At 38.0% G+C, this 21,072-nt stretch overlaps 1 protein-coding gene across 3 annotated transcripts in view; it reads left to right on the top strand.

Annotated features, from left to right (window-relative positions):
* The window catches only part of RAP1GDS1 (Rap1 GTPase-GDP dissociation stimulator 1), a 228,224-nt gene that overhangs the window by 91,617 nt on the left and 115,535 nt on the right, over positions 1 to 21,072 (top strand). For all 3 annotated transcript variants that reach the window (XM_055131099.1, XM_055131090.1, XM_055131083.1), the window contains exon 4: positions 9,949 to 10,074. In XM_055131099.1, the coding sequence (XP_054987074.1) occupies positions 9,949 to 10,074 (126 nt within the window). The remainder of the gene's footprint in view (positions 1 to 9,948; positions 10,075 to 21,072) is intronic.

Genomic DNA, 21,072 nt, shown 5'->3' with positions numbered 1-21,072 from the left:
GATGTAAAATATTCCACCATCAGTATAGTTGAATTTCACATGTATGTATACCACCACCATAATTTATCTTATTCCATCATTGTCCCCTGGTTCCCTTCCACCGCTCAGTTTGCCTTGTAGTTCAGTGTCCCATTCATTTGGGAGGCAGGAGGAGAGTTTGGGTTATACCTGGAAGTATTTAGGGCTACTCTTATCTCCTGTTCAGGGTTCTCTAACAGACCCTTGGGTGACCATGTTGTACTTGGGATCTAACTGGATTGTCTAATTGCAGGATAAGCACCTTAATCCTTAATCTCACCAGGCTGTCATTAGTGTCTGATTACAACTGTTTTATACCCTCTCAGACTTTTATCTTTATTGGTGATCTTTTATGTTGTTTTCCTGTTTCCTTACCATTGTTCTTTGAGGTCTTTAAGGTTGCATATCCTAGGTGCTTTTGAAGTTTTGTCCTTAGCAGTTAATTTTGGTGGCCTCCTCTTCTGGCCTTCTTCTTCATTGTGTCTAATGTCTTTTAGGGCTAGAGGTGAGGGTCTGATTTTGTATTGGATGGGTTGTAGTATAAGCACCTAAAACCATGAGTTTATGTTGCTTCTGCCCACAATTGTCATGACTGCAGTATAGATCACCACTGATGGCCAGTTTGCTGGTGGAGATGAATTTTTAGCGTGTGATGCATTCCCCTGTCTCTCCATTTTATCCCTTTCGTGTAGGATAGCATTGATTTGTCCTTTCTCCCTTGCCACAGGGAGCTTAATTTTATTGGGTTACTCCCATCACAGTGCTTCCATTCCTCTGTTTTTACTTGTAACCTCTTTCTTTGTGTCCTCAACCAGTCAGTCACCTTTATCTCCTAATCAGACTCTGTTAACTTGTAAATATTGCTCTTTTCTTCTCCTTAAGTCCTTTGCATAGTTAATTCAGAGCAGTATCCTTTTTGTAGACGCAGGAAGACAGTTAATGCTATGCTTTTGTAACTTGGAAGTTAATTGACTCCAAATGATATTCACTCCTGGGCATCTGTTCTCTCGACTTAAGCCTCAGTTGCCCTTGTTTACTAGCACCCCAAAAGCAGGGTCTCAACGAGGGCCTGGATGGATCCAGGGCAAGCTGTGAGCTATCCTGGCATCAAAATGGGCCAAACCAAAGCGCCATAATACTTTACTATAAGATAAGAGTATCATACTCTTTGGATCATTTGGACAAATTTTGTTATGATCCAAAGAGTAACAATTGAATTAGAACCCTGCTGGTGTTAGGAAAGATTAATCTGGCCTGAGCACTGTAATTTGAAATCTATGCGAGATATCCCCAGAAGAGCCACCCTGTAAGCTTAATGTATCTCTTACTGTACCCATACAAAATTAATATTAAGTAGAATTAAGATGTTAATTAAGTTATTGGACTAAGGAGAGGAGAAACATCCCTAGATGGTATTTGGTATTTCCACCCTGGAGCCCGATGAGCCATCAGGAAGGGACTTTGATATATTGATTGTGCTACTGGACAGGGTGTGGTGGCTACCCCCTTATGTGGGGAGCTGGAGAGAGACTAGAGAGAGCGTGGAGAGATGAACAGAAGAGACAGGAGGAGAGGGGAACGAGGGGCAGTGTGTGAATAGAATGGGGAGCTTACTGAGTCTGGAACAGGTGCATGGCGAGAATGTAATAAACGGCAACTGATCAACAAACCTGGCGGCCCTGTTCCCTCCTTCATGTGTATGTTGGCGGCGGCTGCAGGCCAGGGTGGGGGAGTGGCCTGAGACCACTGAATGCAGGCTGTGAGAGAGAGAGAGAGCCTCGGGTTTCCTAGTCGCCTGGTGATTACGTGCTTCCTCATTGACAGGACTGTACTGGAGGGAGGTCTTTCATGTTCTGAGGTACTTCACATGAAAACCTTCAGTAGGTGTTGTCTGGTGACTGCTGCACATTCCTGTGAGGTTGCTTATGAAATCTGTTGGTTATTTATGTTTTGTTGCATTTGGATCTAGTAAGATTTTTATGGGACCCTTTATTCTGTCTTGGATTTGTGTATCTATTTTTTCCCACACTGTTTTTTTATGAAAGTGAATTGGAATTTTTTTAAAAATTGAATCACCATGAGGGGCCGGAGCGATAGCACAGCGGGTAGGGCGTTTGCCTTGCACGCGGCCGACCCGGGTTCTATCCCCAGCATCCCATATGGTCCCCCAAGCACTGCCAGGAGTAATTCCTGAGTGCAAAGCCAGGAGTACCCCTGAGCATTGCTGGATGTGACCTAAAAAGAAAAAAAAATTGAATCACCATGAGCTAGACCTCACAAAGTTGTTCTTGATTGGGTTTCAGTCATACAGTGTTCCAGCAGCCATCCTCCATCAGTGTACATTTCACGTCTCCAGTGTCCCCAGTTTCCCTCCTACTATCTTCCTATAGACATTTTTCAATTTTCTTCTTTCTCTCTTTCTCTCCTTTTTGTGCATTATGCTCTGTATAGGTACTAAGAGGTCATCGTGTTAGTTCAGAGTATTCAGTATTATTGTCAGGAAAGTACAGCTGAAGTAGATTTTATTTTTAACTGTGTGACAGCTTTGGGGTGTGGGGATAACTGCTGGGGCTTCTAGAAGTACAGGGCCGTGAGGGAAGGTTGCCCATCCTGACTCTGAGAAAACCTGGAGGTTTCAGTCACAAAATCCACATACCTGAATTTTCATCAGGTTAATATCTTGGTCAGTTCTGTCTCAAGATAGTTGAATTCAGCCAAGGATACAGCAACGATTTTGGATTTTGGGAGCAAGTGACTCCTGGGGGCTCTGGGCAGGCAGTGTGCTGACCTGGCCCCTTCAAATTACCCTGATCTATTCAGCCTTAGTGGGTCTGAGATTAACTGTGGCTTTTGATCTCTTTGAGATTTATTTATGGGTCTCTGAAGCAAGGGGGCAATAAATGAGCTTGTATGGCTGAACCAGGGGTGCATGTGGGCATGGCTCCCATATATCTAACTTGGGAAGTTTAATTTCTCAGGAAACTTAATCCTGAGTTGTTGGAATCTAGCCAGAGGCACAGTGGTGATTTGGGGGTATCAGGAAATCTGAAGTCACCATCAGGCTGCTGATGCCTCACCCCATGGGTATAAATTGACTTACTGGCATTGTCATGTCTCCTGTGCCCTAGTGGCTGCAGCAGTAGCACCCTGATAGGAACCAGGACTGGAACCAGGGCTGCTGCCATTTGTGGCCTGGGCACTCTGGGTAGGCCGCAGCCACCAGTCCAGCAGAGCCTGAGTAGGAAGCACACACTATTTTCCTCCATAATATGTTGTAAGCAGCGCCAGCTGGTTGGGGGAAAGAAATGGTAGCAAGGCTGCTCTGCTGGTGGCGAATTGCCAGGACCACCTAGTGGGAACCTGGGATCCCTCCTCAACTCCGGGTTCTTTGCTCTCTGATGGTGCCAGTTGGCCCCAAAGAGCCCTATTTAGACACATTAAAATACTGCTGCTGCCTCTGGCTATGCTGCCAGTGTTTTCAGGCATCTCACTCTGCTATTGTTCAACAGTGGGTAATGGGCTGGTTTTGTTTGACACTCCCTGAGACAGAATATTAAAGGAGCACCCACATTCACTCAAGCAGAAATTTTGTTACCTCATTAGCTGTTGAGAGTGCTGAGAGCTGCTGTCCCTTTATCAGCTTTGCCGCTTGCCATTGTGCAACCTCCAACAAATCCCCCTGAATTGGAGTCATTTGAAAACAAATGCTATGTGATCTAACAGTATTTATTACTAGGCTTATATTTTTTCTTGGTAGAAACTTGATAATGATAGTATAAATCAGAAGTGAAAACAAAATTTAAGTTCATTTGTTCATTTTCACTGTTATACAATTCTAAGTTTAATCTTAGAATTGGAATAAACTTAAGCTGTTTGTTTAAATTTGAAAAAAAAATTAAAAACCTCTACAGAATAATATACATGAATCTGTACTGATGTTTAACATCCAGAGGATTAGTGAGAATGTTCATGAGAGTGTGGTTTGGATTCTGATTACTTTTCTTGGGGGTGAGGGGTGGGGGTGTTTTCTGTGGTGTTCAAGGCTTACTCCTAGCTCTGAACTTAGAATCACACTTGGCACTTGTGGTGATATTATGTAGCGCTAGGGATTGAACTGGGATCATCCACAGGCAAGGCAACACAAGATGCTTGTGCCCTGTACTGTCTCTCCCACCCCTAGTACATGTTTAAAAAAATTAATCACCATTCCCCTCATTAGCAAATATTTTGAGCTAATCTTACTACTAGACTGTTGACTAGCCTGTATATTGAGGATGAACTTGAACTACAGTTCTGCCAGTTGTAATCAGAGAACAGCCTTATATAGTATGAATATAATGTATATGTAGTATGAATAACATATATATGTATATATATATGGACCATTTATCTGTGTGTCTGTATCTGTAGCTTCTCCAATATTGTACACAGTGCCATGAACACTTAAATTCAATTAAGCATGTAGCTTCATATTGTTTAAAACTATCTAAGAAGGACTGCACACTTCAGTTGTCTTTACATTGACTGAAGAGTTTAATTTTTTTTCATCTAAGTGGCATATACCTGCGTTACCTGGTAATGCGGAACTTTGTGATCTTGGACTCTGGGCTCAACTGGACCCGGGAGCAGAGATCCTCTGCCTGCTTCCCCCAGTCTCCTGCGACCCGGGGCTCACACCAATTAGCAACTTCTTGCCAGCGCCAGATAATTTCCTCATCAGTCACCCTCCAGAACTCATGGCTGCTTCTTCCAGAAGGGCATATAAAATGAGGCCCCCATAACTATGCCACCAGACTCTGAGCCAGGCTGTTTTCACTTGCGGCACCCCAGAGGGGGGTGAATGAGAGCCTTTTCCGCCCCAAGGCACCCAGCCCCAGCAGCCTACCTCCACTACCCAGCCACCGTCATGCTCCAGGCCGCTTTCCACACACTGGGGCCAAGCCTCACACATGAGTGAACATGTTGCTGGACACATCATCATAGAGGGAAATAAATATATATGCCTCTTGGAGAGCCTACCGAGAGTATCCTGCCCGCATGGCAGAGCCTGGCAAGCTCCCTGTAGCATATTCGATATGCCAAAAACAATAACAATAACAGTTTTCATTCCCCTGACTGTGAAAGAAGCCTCCAATGGTTAGGAAAGATGAGTAAGGAGAGGCTGCTAAAATCTCAGAGCTGGGACAAATGGAGATGGTGCCCGCTTGAGTTAATCAGTGAACACGGGATGAGAATGATATAGTGAATTAGCATATAAGATTGTTTAAGTGTTCTTTTTATGCTTTTCAGTTAACAGATCAAAACTCTTTTATTCATATTTTTCTAATAATTCTTTATCATTTCAAGAATACTGAAAGCTTTTGTTTATAGTTAAGTAGCATTAACAGTTTTGAAAGTTGTTTGGATTAATATAATTAATTAGAATATAGAAAACTATTATTTTCTATAAAAATAATAGTTATCAATGTTGCCATCTCCTGAAGAATAGCAGCAACAAAACAAAAGCAGTAAGCAGACCTATCTTGGAGATACTACAAATTCAGTTCTAAAATGACTTCAATGAAATGAATATTGCAATTAAAGAAGTTAAATAATTTTTTGTTACCTCATATGAGAATTATGTTTTCACTGTTTACCATTGTAATAGTAATGTCAAATTTAATGTATTACCATTGTAATAGTAATGTCTAATTTAACTTTAATAAAAAATACTTTGTTGCTGGAATGTACTACTTCTGAGATGTCAGTAAGTCATAATCTTTTTTTGCTGGTGGACTTGATGATTGGTGACTAATGAGGGTGGTGGTTGCTACAGGTTGGGTAGCTGTGGCAATTTCTTAAAATAAAAATAGTAAAGTTTGTCATATTAACTGATTCTTTCATAAAAGATTTTTATGAAGCTATGATTGTGGTAGATAGGATTTTTGATGTAAGAGAATTTATTTGAAGTCAGTTCTCTCAGATTCTGCCACTGCTGTATAAGCTAAGTTTATATAAGATTAAGTTTATATAACTTCTGAAACCTTCCTTTCCATTTTAACTATGTTTACCATATCTTACAACATCTTCAGAATTAATATTCATCTTGAGCAACCAGTTCCTTTTTTCATCAGTAAGAAGCAAACTCATCATCCTTTCAAGTTTTATCTTGGGATTACAACAATTTCACCATCTCTTTATGTTTCATTTCTGTTTTTCTTGATATTTCTGTCATACCTGCAGTGACTTCCTTTACTGAATTTGGAATCCTATGTCATCCAGAAGAGATGATGCTAGTATTTTTATTTCTTCCTAAGAGTTTTGAGTGTTTTAATGGCATCTAGAATGGTAAATACTTTCTAAGAGGTTTCAACTGACTTTACCTATAGCATTGCACACATTTTGGATGTGGTGTTTGGGCCATACCCAGCAGTGCTCAAGAGCTATTCTTGGCTCTGTGCTCAGGAGTAATCTCTAGATATGCATGGGGCACCATACCGAATGCTTGGGATCAATCAGGGTTTGCTACAAATGCCTTAATTCCTTTCAATCTCTCTTGTCTTGAAATAAATAAATATATATGTATATATTCAAATTCTTTTATTTTGACTTTTTTTAAATCACCTTGAAATACAGTTTTATGATTGAGTTTCAGTCGTACAATATTCCAACACCTATCCCTCCACCAGTGTGCATTTCCCACCACTAATATAATTTCTAAGATGAAACTTGACTTTTGGATGAAGAAGAGATAGCACAGAAGTTAGACCTTGCAAGCAGCTGGGCCTACACTACACTCAGTCTGGTAGCAAAATCAACATAAGAAAGCCCTTTCTGATTGCCCATGGGGCTCAAGGGCAGAAACACCACCTAGGGGTATTCCTCTTATCCTAACATCTTAATTTACATCTTAATATTAGTTATTTTTGTATGGACACAGTAAGAGATATGTTGAGTTGTGTAGGGCAGCTCTCCTGGGAACATCTTGACGTCACAGACTCAGACGACAGTGCTTAGGCCAGATTAATCATTCCTAACCCTAGCAGGGTCTGAATCTAGTTAACTGCTTTTTGGATGATGACCGAATTTATGTTTGTAGTCTTAGAGGTATTGCTAGTGGTTCCCCCAAATTACAATTCTGAGTAAAAAAATTGATTTCAGATCACCATAGCAGATATAATAAAAATGAGAAAGTTTGAAATATTGTGCGAATTAACTAAAACGTGAGAGATACAAACTGATCATGTTGTGTCAGAAAACTGGCACTGAAAGATTTCTGTATGTATAGTACTACAAACCTCTATTTTGTAAAAATTCTTCCCATTGAGTTCAGTAAAAGTGAGCCACAATAAAATTAGTCGGAAGTAAAGGGGATTTTTGGGTTGAGAAAAATCGGACTTTTATTAGAAAAAAGCCACTCTAGGCATCGTAGATGGTGACCTCCACCTCCACACCGGGCTCGATGCTGTTGGATGTGATCTGCTTCATGATCTCCGACAGGCTGTGCAGGTCGATGAGGCGCTTTTGGATGCGAATCTGGAAGCGGTCCCAGGTCTTGGAGCCTTCGCCGCACAGTGTCTTCTGGGTCATGATGCACAGCATCTTAGTGGGCATCCGCACCAGGCCCTTTACCTGGTGGTTCCATTTATGAAATAAGAACACTAATCACGCTATCTTGAATGTTTTATTTCAGAAATCAGAATATTTTCATTGAAGTGATACCACTATTTGGAATAGGAATTGGGAAAGGTGAAAAGGATAATGAATTTCTACCACCAATATGATTAATTTGATATGAGGACATCTTAATTCAAGATTTTAAATACGTAAAGTATTTAAGAGGTGGACAAATAGATTGATGTTTCTTTTATAACTTTTCATTGAATTAATGGAATTACACAGCAGTTTTTAAAAATGTATTTATTGAATCACCATGAGAACAGTTACAAAGCTTTTGTGTTTCAATCGATCATACAATGATCAGACACCCATTCCTTCACCAGTGCACATTTTCCACCTCAAAAAACCTCAGTATATCCTCCATCCCACCCTACCCCTACCTGTGTGGCAGATATTTCCACATTACAATCTCTGTACTTTGATTACATTCAATATTTTGACACCTGTTCTGCCAATATTATTTGGAATTTTCCCCCAACACTCAGACCTGCCATAAAGGAGGCATTAGAAAATTTGCTTTCTATTGCTGGTGATGAATAGTATGTGATGTTGCGTGGCCGCGGGAGTGGCCATGTGGTCTTGGAATTCTAAAATTTTAATAATTAGGTCTGGAGAGATTTCTGCCAAGAGCCACTCAGGTCCAAGATTCATTTGTGTGTCTCTGGGATCATGATCATTAAGGAGCTTAATCATTAGCTTGGGGCGTGGGGACATGTTCATGGGCTGCATTGTGGGTGGCATCTCAGGGTCCCATGGGGCAGGGGATAAGGACCTGCTCCTCACATATCCCATGAGGCCCGGCATGTGTCGTCACTGCTTTTCATACACAGCAATTTTTATTATTGTGGAGGTTAGGGAGTGATTGTATGTATGAGGGAGCGGGGGTGGGGCAGGACAGAAAAGTGTATGGTGTTGGGGATAGAACTTGCCCTAGTAAGGCATATGCTACTTTAGTACATCTCTGAGTGCTATTGTAATTGGGTTTTTTTTTTTTTTTGGTAAGTGGTAAGATACCACATATTGTCAAGTTTAAACACATAAACAAAATGCCATCAACCTTATATTTAAAAAGTTAGCTTTAAGGTTGGGAATATTCTAAATCGAAAATTTTATGTTTAAACTACAAAGACTGTTTGCTAGTACATCATGAAAATGAATGGTGAATGACATAAGTGTAGTTCATTTAGTTTGAGAGGAATGTTTCTGTAACTTACTGTTATTAAGGGGAAAATAAATTGTTTTAGGAGTAGTAGCTCACATAAGAGTGCTCTATGATGTGCTATAAGAATTTGAAAATGAAAAGAGGGTCTTGCTTTTTATGGTACTTGGTGGAACAAACTAAATAGTGACCCCCCCAAGTATGACTTTGAAAATATAGATTTTATTTTTTTGTAACATGGGTTATTGGTAAGGAATTATCTCTTTGATCACTTAACTAGAACATTCAGTGAATCATTTTCAAAATGATAATCTTAATGCTGGTTATTAAATAATTTTTATTAATTATAGTATTCTTTAATTTTGTAGTAGTGTATCATGAGACATAGCAAAAAGCATTTATGTAAAGTAAATATGAATAATCCATTATATTAATTTTAGTAAAAGTAGGAATGAAAATAAGAAATGGATGTTTGCACTAGTTTGCCAATTGAGAAGCATCTATTAATTTTATTTGTGTAAACCATTAAAGAAAATTGCAGGTTGGAGAAATAGTATAGCAGGTAAGGCATTTTCCTTGCACACTGCCAAACACGGTTTGATTCCCAGTATTACATATTGTCCCTCAAGCCCTGCCATTAGGTCACTGCCCAGTGTGTCCCCCAAACCAAATAAAAATAAACAGTATTAATGAACAGTTGGGAATCATTGCACAACTTGATGATGTAGTTTATAACTCTGCTATATTAATGACCAGGTTAGTAGAATGAGTATTGTTGCCATTTCCGTCATTGTGTAACATCATCCAGGCATTTGCAGTTATTGTAAGAAAATAGTAATAACTTCCTTAGAATAGGGGTTTAGTATATAATAAAAGTTTTGTAAAAATCCATTTGGTTTGTGGCAGACCATCAGCTAAGAAAATTATGCCCAAAATCATTGTTTTGGGCTGACTTTATGAAGTGTTCAGTAGAATTGTAATGGTCCTTTCAATAGAAATGCACTCTTTTTAAATGGTAAATCAGTTAAGGCATTTTAGTCATGAGTCCTTAAAAGAAGAGTCTATAAGTTTTGAATCTTTAGAATTTTTTAATTTAATATGTCTCTTTTCAGAATTTATGCGAATTCCCTGTGTGGATGCTGGATTGATTTCACCCCTGGTACAGCTGCTGAATAGCAAAGACCAGGAAGTGCTGCTTCAAACTGGCAGGGCTCTAGGAAACATATGTTATGATAGCCGTAAGTATTAAAATGTCAATAACACATACATTTTAAGAAATAAAAATTTTATGACTAATACAAATTTCAGTGTAACTGTTCTTTTCTAGGATAAGAAAGACACTAATATGGGGCAGTATGCATTAGCTCTGCTTATTTAGCAGAAGTGTTGGATGAAGTTTTGTGCCACAGTGTTCCTAAGAAGTCATAGTAAATGAATTCTTTCCTTCTGATATGGCAAATAATACTTTCAAAGGAAAGTCAGTTTCTAAAAAATGAAATTTTGGAGGGAAAATCTCAGGTTTAACTGAAATACCGTCTTTGAATGAGAAGGCTTATGGACGCAGTTTGTTTTTTCTTTTTTTTTAAGGATCCCAAGTCCAAATATATTTTAAATTATTTGTGATTCAGTAAAACCATTTATTAAAATCTGTTATCTTTTCAGCTGGATTGGCTTACAGCATCTGCATTGACTCCATTTCTATTTGTCATTGTGTCATTGTCATCCTCACCACTTTCCATAGTGTGCTGTTCTATTTAGGCAAACAGAAAGGAAGAACTTGCGTATGGATAGAGTACCAAAATTTTGTATTTTCTACTTCTTATATGTAAAAAATATTTTGTTTGAATGTATCAGTTTCAAAGACTACCCTGATTTTTCTTCAATGATTTTCTGAACCCAAAACACATATTTTAGCATTTTCCTTTTCAATGTGCTAGATAACTAGATAACTCGATAACTTTTTCTGCTTAGTTTATAACTGAATTTATATTTTTTATAAATATGGGAGACGTGATCCTCTTTTAAAATGCAGTGTTTCCAAAAGTTAGTTGTGTATATAAGCCAGATGAAAAATTAGGTAATAAGCATGTTTGTTTTGATAAAGAAGTATGAAAATATGAAAATGGTGGCTTTCAGTTATAGATTGGAGTAAAGTTACTCATTTGTTTCTCTTCCTTACTGTTTTCTAGAAGATGGTATTTTATGTCTGAAGACATCGATATCTTAGTAGAAATTTTAAGTTAGTTTATAAATTTACCTTTCATTCATTCTACTTATTTTTATCCTAAAGTAATACCTTTATTTTAAAAAGTAAAATGTAACACTAAGTCGGATAAAGTAGGGTTTTACTCCAGATGAATCCAGTCTCTTGCATATAAAGATGAAAACAGCCACTAGCTGGGAGTATTATTCATTTAAAATGTCTGGTCTTTTCTCTGTTCTTAGACTTGCCACTTCAGTTTTGAATTTTTCTTTTAATTATCTGAACTACTTCATATTTATTATTTGTTTGTTTGCTTTGGGCCGCAGGTGACTGTGCTCAGCGCCTGCTCTTGGCTCTGTGCTCAAGGATCACCCCTTGTGGTTTTCAGGGACCATATGTGGTGCAGGATCCCAGTCAGCCACAGGCAGCCATGTTCCTTACCTGCTGTCCTATTTCTCTGGCCCCAAGTATCCAAACTTGTAACAGAAGTTTTTAGACAAAATTTTAAGACTTCCACCCGAACTCAATATAGCTTTACTAAATACTTTGCTAAAATAGGCCTATTTATTTTATTTTTGGGGAAATGTTTAGGCCACACCCAAACAACCAAATTTGTGGTATCCCTTCTTTCAATTTGTTTTGTATATGTTTGTGCACATTTAAAATTGCTTGTATATTTTAGTGGCTTTATAGGTTTAAAGAGCATTAGGTTAAATTCTCATACTGTATTTGTGAATCCTAAGAATAAATTGATGACTGGAGACTTGAGGTTTTTTCTGCTTATTCATTGTTACTGCTTGAGTCAAGAAATAATTGATACTACATACACTGGTTAAACGTTAAATTTTATTTATTAGAGAATAGGAAAAAGTGATTACATGAAATTAAATGTTTGTTCATTCTTATATACCAATAAAAGAATAATACATAAATTAAATCACTAAGTATAAAAATTGAGCAGGTACTCCTTTTTGTGATAATAAGATTAATTTTTATTTAATTTCTCTGTTAGGTGCACACTTAAGAAACTCAGGGGCTGGAGCAATAGCACATCGTGCAGTGCGTTTGCTTGCACGAGGCCAACCTGGGTTCGATTCCCAGCATCCCATATAGTCCCCCAAGCACCGCCAGTAGTAATTCCTGAGTGCATGAGCCAGGAGTAACCCCTGTGCATTGCCAGGTGTGACCCAAAAAGTAAATAAACAAAAAAAGAAATCCATTTATTGTGTTATATGATATAAAGAAAATTGTATTTTTTATCATTGATGAATAAATAAAAATTTTAAATGAAGTACTAATCAAGCTTTCCACAACCAATGTTAATGAAGTGAAATACATATTATTTCATTGTCTTAGAGTATAAATGAAATGTATACTTAAAATATATGGATCTGTTTGTACATTAGTGATTCTCACTGTGCTTTTTATTTTAACTTTAAGGATAAACAAAGTATCCATCCCTTTGAATACAAATACTAAACTAATTCTATAGTAATGTAAGTTGTTAGGTGGTAGGGGCTGAAGGTATAGCACAGCGGTAGAGTGTTCACTTTTCACTTGGCGACCCGTGTTCAATTCCTCCGCCCCTCTTGGAGAGCCTGGCAAGCTACCGAGAGTATCAAGCCCACACGGCAGAGCCTGGCAAGCTTCTCATGGTGTATTCAATATGCCAAAAATAGTAACAATAAGTCTCACAATGAGAGATGTTACTGGTGCCCGCTCGAGCAAATTGATGAGCAATGGGATGACAGTGACAGGTGGTAAATATGTTAATATAGTACATGCTTTGAATAGCCTGAGTAAAATATATGTGCTGCAGTTATTTTTACAAGGAGGTTGAGTATGAAATAGAATTATTAGTCAATTTTTATTAACACAAAATACTATTTATAAACTTGTCAATTAATTTTTTGTATTTTAGGAATGGATTTATTATCAAGGTGTATTGTCTGTGTGCATAAGAATAAACATGAGTTGCTATGTTTAGAGACAGCATTTATGGTTATTATCACATGAAAATCTTCTGTTGTTTGGGTGTCTTAAATATAAAGTCTGAACTAGATGGTTTTTATATTCTACCATAAACTTTAAAAAAACAGGCATTTATGCCATTAAAGAGTTTTGACATGGTGGAAATTAACTGCACTATGAATCACAACTTGAAGATAGTTACAGAGATTATAGTAAATCTGTGGATTTTAACAAATAATGATAAATCAAATGAGGGGATACCAATTACCGCTATAATTTAAAAATTTTATTGCTTATAAAAAAAGCAACTTTGATCTAACTATTATTATGATTTAAAAAAATTTTAGCATGCCTCCTGGAAAGCAAATATCTGTTAGGAATTTTAGTTTTACTGCTTATTAAATTTTTATTTAGTGTTTGTAGTTTTTGTTTTGGTAGAGTGGAATTGTGGGTAAAATAAGGTTTATATATAGAAGTACAGCAAATTGTAGAAGTACAGCATATTTTTGTTTGGTAAAGTGGAAGTTTGGATAAAATAAGGTTTACTTATAGAAGTACAGCACAATAAGGTTTATTTATAGAAGTACAACTTAGGAAGTACCATGAGTAATTATATTTGGTCTATTGTGACAAATGCCATGTAGACTGGATGGCTTAAAAAATAGGCATGCAGGTGAGAGGAAGAGTTTGGTGAGAACAAAACAAAGGAACATTTATTTTATATAGTCTGGAAGGGGGAATGTAATGAAGATCAAGGTGTCAGTGTGCTCTGTGTCTGGCTAGAGCATCTTCCTGCTTTGAAGGTGACCTCATTGTATCCTCAGGAAGCATGGAGATAAGAAAATGGAAGCAAAAGCATGCTCTTCTTTCTGTTGCAATGAAGGCCCTGATTTCTTTCTTGAAGGATCTCCCTGCCTGGCCTGATTTTCTCCTAATACCTAATCCCTTTATATTAGAAGTTAGGATATCAATTTACATGGAAACCCAAACATTTAGTCCATTAATATTCAAAAATATGCTGTTCTAAAATAAGTAGTATATGTCGCATGCATATTTTACTACACTCAAGATATTCTGAATAAAGGTATAAATATCACAAGCCATAGTGCAAAAAGGGCACTGAGCAGCCACAGGCACATGCTTTACAATGAATCAGTGCTTTGCACTGAATTTTGCACAGGCACTGAATCAGGACTCAGGTTCAAGCTGCTGCACTACATACTCACCCACTCCCTCACTCCCCCCACAGCACTGCCAGCTGTAGTGCTGGAAGTCCCAAAGTACAGCCAGATATGCACCATGCCCTGTCCACAGTGGTGGTCATGGTGGCACCCAGCACTGGAGGGTCTAGCAACTCTTCATCATCAGGCCTTAGCATTTAGCCTCCTAGCCATCCAGACTGAGTGTTGTGGAAGTAGCCCCCAAACTTCCAGAGACTGCTTGGGAGACCCTTACTCCCCCGAATTTATAATGCTGAATACTTCAGTGGAAGACTTCTATTAGGGGAATATTTTTTAATTGAATCACTGTGAGATACAAAGCAAAACAACAGTTACAAAGTTGTTCATGATTGGGTTTCAGTCATATACCTGTCCCGTCACTGGTGTACATTTTTCACCAGTGTACCCAGTTACCCTAAGCTCCCCCATACACACACTCCTGCCTCTGTGGCAAGTTTATTCTCTCTCTCTCTCTCTCTTTCTCTCTCTCTCTCTCTCTCTCTCTCTCTCTCTCTCTCTCTCTCTCTCTCTCTCTCTCTCTCCTTTTCTCTCTCTTTAGCAAGGATTTTTATTTCATTTTTTTTTTTTAGTTTTTATTGAGCGATAGCACAGAGGGTAGGAACTTGCATGCGGCCGACCTGGGTTCGATTCCTTTGTCCTCGGAGAGCCCAGCAAGCTACCAAGAGTATCCCACCCGAACAGCAGAGTCTGGCAAGCTACCCGTGGCGTATTAGATATGCCAAAAACAGTAACAAGTCTCACAATGGAGGCGTTATTGGTGCCCACTCGAACAAATCGATGAGCAGCTAGATGACAGTGACAGTGATACAGTGATGACTTAATTTGAAGCATATTCAATATAAAATTTGAAGAAGTTTTTATTCCTATTTTGTTTTTTTGTGGTGCTAGGGATCAAACTCAGATCCTCACATGTGCAGTGCAAGTGTTCTACCTCTTGAGTTATGTCCCTACCCCTCTTCTACCAAAGCATAATTTTATTTTCTATCATATCTGCTCAGTTTCTCTGCTGTATGCAGAGAATGTATGCAATGTATGCAAGTTTTATTGAAGTAGAGGCTTATATTTTAATTTTCTAGACCTATTACCTAATAAAATAACATTTACATGAATGATATTCTTAAATATACTGATGGTCATTATATGAGTTTCTATGTATGATAAAATTGTATGCAGGTTAAAAGATAACCTGCACATGCCTCCACATACACACATTCATATAAAAACAGATAGGTTTTTAGATTGCATTATTCTTTGTTTCCTGGTTGGGCTATTTGACTGAAATTATGTTAGTATTCGAGCAAACTTTGAATAGACAGTAGCCAGAATGTCTCTGTCCTTTAGTCATTTATCTTTCCAAGCTTCATGTACCCAGGAAACATTTGATTTCTTTATTCTGTGGAGATAACTTGTTTCTTTAAGTCCTTTCTGAAGGGTTGGAAAGAAAAAAGTTATGTGATTAAAAATACATATTTAACACATACAAAAAAAAATCTTAAGGTATGACCAATAGCAGTAAAAAGCCCTTTTAATCGCTTTGTTTAAAACCAAAAAAAAAATCTGCAGCTATTGTAAAAGATAAAAAGCATCTAATTATTTTCCCCCAGAATTTGATGTTTAAAAAATAAGTCAACAAAAATTGATAACCTCAAAATAAAGTTTAATACACAGGCACTGCAGTTTGTTTCAGTGTGTGAAGGAGGGGATGTTTCTCATTTGGAGACTTTGATCAGAGTAGGTAATCTATGAGTAATGAACTATTAGTTTTTCCCTTATAAGCAACCTTTAGTGTTGAGTTTGATGTCAGCATTCCTAGTCTGTAGAGTTTCTTTTTTTGAGCCACAGGCTCTACTCAATGCAAGTTTTCTCCTTAGCCAGGTTTAGCCTGTTAAATAATTTGTAATTTTTCTTTGTTACAGCAAATGAATTCAAGTAATTTGAAGGAGGTAATTACTTTGCTCATAATTACTTTGGTTTGGTAGTCCAGGTGTTTGTGTCTCATATTGAAGGAAGTAATGTATATAAATATGTAAGAAAAGAGATACTACTTGAAAATTTTCCCTAAGTTCTAGGAGAGAGTTCATTTTTATTAGAGTTTATTCAGTTATCTTTTAGAGAAGAAAACATTTATTTATTTATGGGCTTGGGGGCTATACCTGGTGGTGCTCAGGGCTTAATCCTGACTCTACTCTCAGGGACTTAGGATGGTTACTCCTGGTGGGACTTGGGGAACCATATGTGGTGCAGAGGAATGAACCTGGGTTGGCCATATGCGAGGCAAGTCGTCTGCCTGTTCTGTCTCTGTTCAGTCTCTCTCACCTCTATGGAAGAAAACATCTAATTTACTTCAGTTTGGACCTATGTTGAGAGATTGAAAGATTTTTTTCTGGGTTCTGAAAAGTATTTTAAAAGATGAATAAAGAGTGAAAAGATATGTCTTGAGCAGATTAGAGAAAGATTTGAACAGTAGAAAAACCATTGAAGTTATTCAAACAAGTCAATTCACTGCTTAAATTGATACCATAGAAAAAAGTTAATTTGAAATAAATGTACCTGGTAATAAGCAGTTATTTTTCACCAGAACTGTACAGCTGAAAAACTTCTGTAACTTTTTCTTGACTATATCTGCAAACCATTAAATCAGACTCTGTATCCAGCCCATCTTTATCTTCTTTAAAGTCTCATAATGATTCTGATTCCTATTTACATATAATTGGATAGTGAAGTAACCAGTTAGAAAGCTGTTTGTTTTCCCCAGAAAATGTGAGAAATGTTGTGAGAAAGAATAGGAAGGTGTGTGTGTGTGTGTGTGTGTGTGAGTGTGTATGTGTGCATGTGTATGTGTGCATGCACACGCGCATGTGTGTGTACACGTGCACTTTTGTTCATGTGCACTTGTGTGATAGATGCCTCCTATGCTGCTAGGACTGGGGTGATGTGAATACTGGTTTTTGACATTTGATAGGTAATCATTTAAAACGAAGTCTTTAAGTTGAACCATGTGGAGACAAATCAAATTTCAAGGACATTGGAGAATGAGAAAATTAAAGACTTACAGAAGTTTATTGAGAAAAGAGCCAGAATTGTGAGAATAGTATAGAATAGTACATACAGGAACATATTTGTTGAACTAGGACTTTAGAGAAAAATTGTATTGAAGAAGACCAAACAGATGAAATAAATAAATCATGAACTGAAGCACTGAGTGAAAATATAAAAATAAGGGAGTAAAGAGTATTTTTTAAAAATAAAAGTCAAATGAGTATTTTTATGTTGCCGCCTTCTTTCCGATAAAAGTAGAAGTCAAAGTCAGCATCAAGGTGGTGGGAGGAAACTTGTGCCACAAAGGAGATCATAATTGTGAGTATGGGGCATGATAAAAAGTGTCATACTTCATTCATAATAAAGAGTGAAGATACTTTATTTTATTTATTTATTTATTTGCTTTTTGGGTCACACCCGGCGATGCACAGGGGTCATTCCTGGCTCATGCACTCAGGAATACTCGGGGGACCATATGGGATGCTGGGATTCGAACCCAGGTTGGCCGCATGCAAGGCAAACGCCCTACCCGCTGTGTTATCTCTCCAGCCCCGATACTTTAAAAAAAATAAATAGTAAAGAATATCTATGGCTAGAGATCCTGATTTTTCACCATTTACTAGTATGTGTTGGTGCAGATAAAATATGTATAGACTAAAAAGCTAATTTAAATGTGCTTTGCTGTGCTTTCAGGAAAGAGACATTGAAAATAAGTTGAAATTGGTACTTTTAAAACTAGGATATTTATTTTTTTAAATTTTATTTTATAAAGTAGATCACAATATTTGATTACATTTAATATTTAAACATCAGTCCCACTACCATTACACCTTCCTACCACCATATTTCAGATGTTACCATCCCAAACCCCAATCCCTGCCCCAAAGCAGAACCAAAATAATATATTTTGTATTGTTTGTTATGAAAATCTGCTGAGAATGTTAGAAAAAAGTATCCTTAGAGGAAAGAGTATGAGGATTGTTGTATTTCACCCAGGGGCCACTAAACCCTTCTATAAGAGATAACTAACATGTTGTTAAAGGTTGAGCCTTGTGTATTTTTATATATATATATATCTGTAAAATATATATTTTATATATGTAATATTTATATATAATATATGTATTTCCCTCTAAGATTGGTTGCCTCCTACTTTGAACACTGTCACATGTGGTGCAGTAATCTTGGAGTATGGGTAGAGTATGTGGTTTGAAGTATTGTGGCCTCGCAACCCAGGAATAGATGCACTTGTGGGTGATGCTTGGCCCATGCGTGTAGAGAGTGGTCGTGAGTGTGGTTGGCAGCTGAGTTCTGGAAGTTTTCAGCTGCCGGTACTGGGTTCCTTGTGGCAGGGAGGGATCTCACCTGCCCCCTTTCAGGGCACCCCAAGTGAAACAGCCTGGCGCATGGCTATGGCGAGTGTCATGTTGCTCCCTTCTGGGAGAGAAGGACATGCAATCTGAAATATGATGTTGAATGTGGATTCGTGTAATTGGAAATACAGTGGGAAATAAAGTGAGGTAGAGATAATTAGGACACAGTTTAATAGAACAGATATGGCAAATACAGACCAGAGTAGAGAAATGAAATTAAAATTTGAAGTGAGGTTTGATTTTATTGTTAATTGATTGGTTTTTGCATAGTAGCATACAGATTTAAGCTGTGTTAAAATATAACCCTTCAGAGAGTTGAAAATGATCACTCTGAACAAGAACTGAGTGTGGAAAATAGGTAAAGGGATATACATGATAACCTTTAAGTACCTGTATTGCAAAGTATAATGTCCAAAGGTGCATCATGGTCTGAAACAATGATACAATTTCTGTTTTCTTAATTTTATGAGGGTATGTTTTGTGGCCCAGCATGTGATGTATCTTGTAGAATGTCCTGTGTGCACTGCTGAAGAATGTGTATTTAGCTTTTGGGGATTAAAAACCCTATGTTTGTCTATTAAAACCCTTTCTTCCATTTCTTTTCTCAAAAAGAAGTATTTCCTTGCTGAATTTTAGTCTAGTGTCTTACGACCTTCTTCAGCCTGAAGTCTGTTATCTGATACTAATAGAGCCACCCTGACTTTTTCTGAGGGGGTTGCTTACTTGAAGAACTGTTTTCCAGCTTTTGACTTCAAATCTGTGTTTCCTCTGGCTGTTCAAATATGTTTCTTGCAGGCAGCAGTGTTGGATTCAGTTTTCGAATCCATTCTTTCACTCTTTTTTTTTATTGAATTACTGTGAAATACAGTTACAAAGCTGTTAATGGTTGGTTTCATTCAAACAGTGTCCCAACCCCTATCCCTCCACCACTGTACATTTCCCTCCACCACTGTACATTTCCCACCACCAGTGTCCCATTTTTCCCCCCTCCCCAAAAGGGAGAGGTGAGCCAAAAATGGACTTAAAACTCCACCCTTAGGAAACTTGAGCTGGAGACAAGTTATAAAGTTTTAAGAAATTCATGGCCTTCAGCAGGTCTCTCCAAAATTGCTCTGAACCTTTAACAGCAGCACCTCAATGGCAAATTATACCATTGGAAGCCTGGAGTAAGCTGCAGTGGAAGAAAGGCATGTGCCTTCCAGAGTGCCAGAAAACAAAACAGAAATCTCACCTCAACTCATTTCTGACTGATCATAGGGAATGGATTGAAAGTCTAGAGTCAGAAAGGAGACTTACCTGCATAAAAAAGGAAAACTGGTGGCATGTCTACCATTGCCTACTGTATTGATTCACTTGATTCCAGGCCTGGTCAGAATTTAGGACGGAACTGCAGGATATTCCTCAGTTGGAATTGGGCTTGAGCTTGGGAATGCAGATCCCCAGTGCAGGGAACCTTAGATACCATAGTCAGTACCAGGGCTGCCTGAGGCTTCAGGTGCTTTAACACAGCTCTTAGAGATACAGGAGTGCAATCAATTCTAAACACTACTGTGACTGTTATAGTTCATGTGCAACAGACCCCCAGTGAGCATTCAGGGCAACACAGTTGTTAGTCACCAGCACTGACTTGACTTAGTGTGTTTCAGTCCATGATCCTCACTTCTAATGGTTCATACTTGGGCTTGGATCTCTGCCTGTTGTCCTCACATCTATGTGTCCGAACACAGTGAAAAAATATGACCAGAGCCATTAATGGATGGTAAGAAAAGGCCAAGAATATAAGAGATCAAATAGGTACCATAAGCAGGTACCATGCACTTGACTGGGATTTAACTTCTGCATCACATGAACTTCTAGTATCACCAGATGTGGCCCTGGATGACCTCGAAACCCTTGGGTGAATGTCAGCACTGCAGGGATTCATTTCCAGGCTCTCATTGAACTGCCAGGCAGTCGGTGACCAAAATTTTTGAGGGTGGACCCTGGGCACCACTGACAGACTCCCTGCTTTCTCCCAGCACACAGACACACACATACACACACACACATGCACACTCACAACACACACACACACACACACACACACACACACAAACACACACACACTTTCCCAAAAAAGCCTTTCAGACAAAAATAGCTAAGTTAAATGAAATGAAAAATCATTAAAAGAGATCATCGGTAAATATGAAAGTTTGAGTAAGCTCCAAATAGAGATAAATTTCATTATTTCATCTTTCCTAACAAGTGTATAGTATCCCATTGTGTAGATGTACCAAAGTTACTTTATCCAGTTGTCTGTTCTCAGGCACTCGGATTGTTTCCAGATTCTGATGTTGTGAACAGTACTTTAATGAACATACAGATGTAGATGTCATTGTACTATGTTTTTTTGCACCCTGAGATATATTC

The sequence above is a fragment of the Sorex araneus genome, chromosome 1 (assembly GCF_027595985.1).
Source record: "Sorex araneus isolate mSorAra2 chromosome 1, mSorAra2.pri, whole genome shotgun sequence".
Lineage (NCBI taxonomy): Eukaryota > Metazoa > Chordata > Mammalia > Eulipotyphla > Soricidae > Sorex > Sorex araneus.
Note: the sequence above shows the minus strand (reverse complement) of the source record. Positions and strands in the feature narration are given on the sequence as shown.